The 6262-nt window shown below is 43.8% G+C and overlaps 1 protein-coding gene across 1 annotated transcript; it reads left to right on the forward strand.

The window, feature by feature from the left end:
- Window positions 1-3113: 3113 nt before the first annotated feature.
- LOC107158182 (beta-defensin 105-like) lies at window positions 3114-5559 on the forward strand. Its single transcript, XM_015504649.2, has 3 exons — window positions 3114-3183; window positions 3478-3519; window positions 4701-5559. Exons 1-3 carry the CDS (start codon window positions 3114-3116, stop codon window positions 4829-4831), a joined length of 243 nt encoding a protein of 80 aa, XP_015360135.1. The 3' UTR covers window positions 4832-5559.
- The last annotated feature ends 703 nt before the right edge of the window (window positions 5560-6262 follow it).

Genomic DNA, 6262 nt, shown 5'->3' on the forward strand with positions numbered 1-6262 from the left:
TGAGGAATAAGCAGCATAATGTTGCTAACTCTGTAACCTGCCTAATGTCACAATGAACAATAATGCACTACTGATGCCAGTGACCTAATGTAACCTGTTGATACAAATAAGCTGGCAGCTTGGACAAGGGGCCATTCTGTCTCTGTACCTTGCTTCTGTTTCCTTTTGATTTCTTTATAAAGAAAAGACAAACTTTCAGCCACTTTCAATTATATACTATCTTGTTTCTATACTTGGTCTCATAACTTGTTTTTGTTTCTAATAGAATGAGTCTAATTCACCAAGAGTGACAGAGCCTGCTTTGTTGAGCAGTGGTTGACCAAGGTTGCATGAGAGGGGTGTCCCTCCCAGGAGACTATCTGGAGACAGTGATGTGAGGTCATCACCACCAAGGGGAAGAGGGCAAGGCCATACCCCAGGGAAAGGGGAATCCAAGGGGCTTATGTGTCTAGATGTTTCTACTCTACAGCAAAGCAGGGAATCTTTGAAGGGCAGGAGTGGGTTGGGGTCTTGTAGCTGCAGGGTTTGTCTAATGTGTGGTTATCATGTGTTGGATGCAGTTTTGGGGGTATGTAAAGCAGGCAGGCTCTAAAAGGATGATTATATGCCCATTTGAGCTGTATTTAAACTAATTGGAGATGACAAAAATTTGAGTTTGGGGCCAGGAAGCTGTAAGCTACAGGGACCAATAGACAGGGCACATGTTGGACCCACTGAAGTAGCAAAGAGGCCCTGCCATTCCCAGTGTGAGGACAAGTCTTTCATTCAGGCAACACTAAGGGGGTTGTGAGGATGGCCTTACTCCATTTGAAAACTCCAGTCTAAAACCTGCAGTCTCACCAGGCACACCCACAGAGCCCTCCAGTAAGGCCTCAAACAAGTTACTTCCCCTAAACCCTGATAAACAGAGTGAAGCCCCTGGCAGGCTGTCCTCACCTGATGAGAGGGAAAGGCGAGAAGAAGAGGGTGGAGACCACCAGACCAGATGTTTCTAACCCCAGAGTAAATGATGTCACTCAGAAATCTGGTGGTAGCTGATAAGGATTGAAAGGAGGGTCAACCCCCCCCCCCCAAAATTTAGTATAAATAATAGAGCTGATGAACAGGGATTCAGCCAGCCAAAACAAGGGTGCACTCGAGCTGGAGAGCCTGATGAGGATCTGACATCCCATCACTTGTCATCATTTCCTGAGCCTCTGAATGATCCTCACTGCTCTCAAACTCTACCGGCCTCATCCGGACCTTGGTGAGAGCCACAACTTCTCCCTATGACCCTGTTCTCAACCAGTCATCCACTCCACCACCAGGAAAACCTGCCTTGTTTCCAGACCTGATCACCGTGGTGTGGTCTGAGTGAGTGTGCATCTGCTGGACTCAAAGCCTAAGACTTAAGATCTTTGAACTTAGCATGCAGAGGGAATGTCTGTCATTAGCTTATCATGATTAAGTGTGTTTTGCAGTGCTCAGAATTAATCTAGAATTGTCTGCTGTGAATTGATTAATCTAGAGTTGTTTGCCGTGAATTGATTATGTCTATTGCAGTGCCTAGCATTAGGAATTGTCATTTTCTTGATTAAGAACCTATAGAGTGAAACTGTATTGAGTAATTTGAATGAACAAAGCATTGAAATGGGTAGAAGCACATGGACATTCTTTATTCCTCCCCTCGACTGCATACATCACAATTTTGCCCCATCACAACAGGGGTCAACCATCATGTTATTTTCCTAAAACTGGACATTTACTCCAGTTTAAGAGCAGCTTGAATGTATGTGGCTTATTAAAAAATTAAAATGCAAGATCCCTTGTTCAAAAAATGAAGAAAAATATTATCTTAAATCTACCAAAATGGATATAGAAAAGGAGATACACACAATGGATTATTATTTAGCCAAAAGAAGAATGAAATCATATCATTTTTGAGAAATGGATGGAACTTGATATTATCATGTTAAATATAATAAGCCAGACTCAGAAAGATTGCATGTTTTCTCTCATGTGGGGCATCTAATAAAATAAAATAAAATAAAGACAATATAAAAGAAGGGGCTATTAGGGAAGTGGAAACCCAGGGGAGGTGCCACGGAGGGTAAGAGAGGGTGGATATGATGGTCAAAGTGTATTGTATGTCCATATGGAAATGTCACAACCAAACTCATTATTTTACACAATTGACATATGCTAATATAATTTTTTTAAACTACCAAAATATAAAGCTTTTTACTTTTTCCGCAGGTCTTACAATATGACATAATATCATTTATTTGCTATTTGCTTTCTTGGACACAGGAATACCAGAGGCCATCCCAGACCCTTGCAGAGGTTCTTTGTTGATTCTCTACATTGACCAAGGGCACACACACCCCATTACATTAAAATAGAAATGAGCCTTTTGTCCTCTCCAGGAAATCTTGAACCCCTATCCTATAGATCTCTCTTCAAAGACAGCGTGTAAAGTCCAGTGGCACTGTCCCATCAGACGTTTAAAGACAAATTTCTATAAATTTCAACACAGCAGCTTCAGAGCATTAAGTCCTAGTGGGTGGGCAGGGGACTATGTGACTTGGTCATATACCCATGAAGTTGGGACTGCTCCAGGTTATTAAAAACATCTAAATGGTGAAGTCCTTTGGCTCAACCCTTTATCTTCTATGCACACAAGTGCCAGCCCAGCTCCCAAAGATGAACTGCTACAAGCCACAGAAGCAGACATAAAAATATCATCACATGTGCCCTTTATAGGTCAGGGAAGGCTCACTATGAATTAATGCACCTTAAAAAAGTGTTTAAAAAAAGTTAAGTAAAGGTGCGGCGATGAACATGAAAGTGATAGCAGTGGAACGGGACAGACTCTGGTGCTCCAATTCCTAGTCAGGCGTCCACTCCAAGACACTGGTCAGAACTTCAGACTCCCCCAGTGGAAGGCTGATGGGTGCCAGCATTTTTATCTATGCTGTCCAGCCTTGATCCTGGCAAATGGAGCATACAATTGTGCTTTCTTTGTTGATTCACTTCATTGACCAAGGGCACACCCCATTACATAAAATATAAATGAGCCTTTTGTACTCTCCAGGAAACCTTGAACCTCTGTTCTGAGGAGTCTCCCTTCAAAGATGGCTCCATGCAGGAAGATGTTTTATTTTGTCATTGCTTTGTTCTTTGTTTTGGCTCAGTTTCCATCAGGTAAATTAAAATGGATAGAATTTTGATGAGGCAGATCATAAAGCTTGATTATTCCTCTATGTTCCACCCTAAAATCATCTAAGAGCCAGGTGCACCTGGCGCCAGTTTGGTTTTTGTTTTTGTAACTTGGTCTGACTGGTTACAGGAATTCTTGTCCTAAGAAACAAAATGCAGATTGCGTCTTTGTCACCTGTAGACACTGATGTGCAGCCTCCAGGTTGGGAACCTGGTTTTATGTGATGTTACTTCCTGTGTTGATATTTGTTTCTAATATGTATTTTGTTTTAAATTTAGGGTGCCGAGCAGGTCTTGATTATTACAAGTCACTTCCTGGAGGTAGGTGAAATCCTTTGAGTATAGTTTCTCCTTTTCTCTTGGGAACTCTGGCTCTGGAGCTCTCTCTGCCTTGAGAAACCAAGGAAGCCATGTAGGAGTGGAAGAGAAGGGCCTGAATTCCGGTCCTCCAATTCTATCATTTCTTCCTCTTGTTCCCAGCACCACATTTGGATTTTTCCATTTCACAGAACCATATTTCTGTTTCTGGACTGTATTACTTTGGCCATGAGGATTTGGACCCAGGGACTTTTCCCATATGCTCATGGACCATGGGTTCAATCCCACACCAGCCAATTAGCAGTGCCTGAGATCAAGCTGCTCGTCTCTTACAGTCCAGATCTAACAAGGACTGTCACGAACACATGTTTCTGGTGAATGGAGGATGGAATAGATAGAGAGGACTGGTCAGTGAAAGCTGACCCTCACTCAGTAGAGCATTCAAAATGAGGAGCCCAGACCTCTCCCTGGGGAGTTGTCTTACACAGGAGGACAGCACATTGTGAGCAGAATTGAAGAGTATTCCTGGGAAACTGTGAGAAGAGTTTGGACGGCATTTCAGAGTGAGAGGTGTTGAGGGTGCTGCCCACTGAGTGCTGGCTGTCCGTGTGCCAGGCACTCTGTTGTGACAAGGATTGTGTTATTTAATCTCCACCCCAGAGGCAGGCATACCACCACCCAACATCCTCACATCACTCATTTCATTTAACCACTAAACAAATAAAAACTGCAGGCAGGTGTTTCTAGAATGCCTGCAGGACAGATGAGCCACTTATTGAGGATGCTCTGCCTTTATGAAGCCCCAACAAGAATCCAGCCTGAAACTCTGCACTCTGTTTTCAAAGACCCTTCCCAACCACAAGATACCCTCTCCATTTACACCTAGCAAACTCTCAGTGTTTCATGTGGGTGTTTTCTAGGTCTGTAACACTTTGCCTATTGCTTTCTTTTGATGAGAACAAGACTGGAAATTTTTGGACAGGAGGGATCGTGGTTCCTCTTCTTTATAATCCTCCCCACTACAAACTACAGAGAACACAAGCTCTTTGAAGAATCTGGGCGAGGTCTTGGAGATACGCCTTATGACCACACATCTGAACCCTCTCTCCTTTTGGTGGCTTTGACCTGTTCCCTGTTCCACAGATGGCTAGGAAAGCCTTCTCAGCCACTCTTTCTTGGCACAGGTGAATTTGCCGTTTGTGAGACCTGCAGGCTTGGTCGTGGCAAATGCAGGAAGATTTGCCTGGAGGGTGAGAAGATTTATGGAAACTGCAGATTGAACTTTTTCTGTTGCCGACCCAAGATCCTGAGATAGCAGACCAGGCTCTGGGCCTTGGAAACAGAACAGGATGGATGTTCAAGGAAGGTCAAGAGAACTATGAGGCCTAGTCAAGTCATATTGTGAATGTTTCAAGATCATGCTCATTTCTTTCTCTCCTTGTTTTGGTTTCCTTGTCTAGGTTTAGTTTTCAGAAGATACTTTATAAAAAAATCTAGACATGAGCCAGGCATAATGGTGCACGCCTGTAATCCCAGCAGCTCAGGAGGCTGAGGCAGGAGGATCACGCGTCCAAAGCCAGCCTCAGCAATGGCAAACCACTAAGCAACTCAGTGAGAACCCTCTCTAAATAAAATACAAATTAGGGCTGGGGATGTGGCTCAGTGATTGGGTGGCCCTGCATTTAATCCCCCACCCCACAGAAAAATCAAGACATGAATGAATAAGGAATAGCTACCTACTGAACCAGGCACTGGTATGTATCATGAATTATTTTTCTGTACTTTCTCACTGGAGTCAAGATTATGTTGAAGGATATTTTTCATTATGCTAATTTGTATTTAAAGAAATTGAGACCTAGGGGAGTTGTCATTTGCTCAGAGATATAGCAGGGAGTCAATAAATGATGTGGGCACAACAGTCAAGTCCTGTATGTCCAGCTACATGGACTAGTTTCCATAGAATTAATAGGTAAATGAAAGTAGATGCACATCTGTGAGTGAGTAATGAGTCTACATAATAAAATAAGTTACTTTTATCCAGTGCATTTTTTGGTATTATAATATGTGGTCTTCATTGATTCTAGTATTAAAGTGTATTTTTATAACAACTCCCATCTATTCAGTTAATGCCAGTGGCACAAATTTTGTTTTTTCGTTCTTACCTATGAAAGAAAGTGGTCAGAGATTGATTTGAAACATTCAGCACAGCATGTAAGGAAATGAGTGTGTAAAGTCTGTGTGATACAATTCGTAACTTCACTAAATAAAGGTCACAATTATCAACCATGGCACTTGAGAGATTGCTCAGTTTTAACATGCGAGTCTGAACCAGTTTCCTGGAGTGTTTTTCGGCCATTTGTCTTTTTCTGCTCAGGTCATTCCTTGTCGTCCCTGCTTTGCTCTGTGGCTTTGGCTCTGTCTTCTGTGAACTGCCCTCACCAGGCCTCCAGCTCTGGGGTTTCAGTGGACGTGGGCGTCAGTGGGGAGGTGGTCGTGGGGAGAGGCAGAACTCAGGGCACGTCGCCCCCACTCTCTCTTGCCCTCGGGCTCCTCCATCTCCCAGGGAAACTGCTTCTGCCCCCCACCCCCCAGCCAGGACTTGCTCCTGGGCTCCCGTCTCCTCCTGGGTTCCTCCAGCCACAGGCAGTGGGGACTCCAGTCGTGGCTGTCCCCGGGTTGCCTCTGCACACTCACCTGTCCAGGCCTCGTCTTCAGCTGTGCGCGTCCCTCCTATGGAACTAACTGG

Source organism: Marmota marmota, unplaced genomic scaffold, assembly GCF_001458135.2.
Source record: "Marmota marmota marmota unplaced genomic scaffold, marMar, whole genome shotgun sequence".
Classification (NCBI taxonomy): domain Eukaryota; kingdom Metazoa; phylum Chordata; class Mammalia; order Rodentia; family Sciuridae; genus Marmota; species Marmota marmota.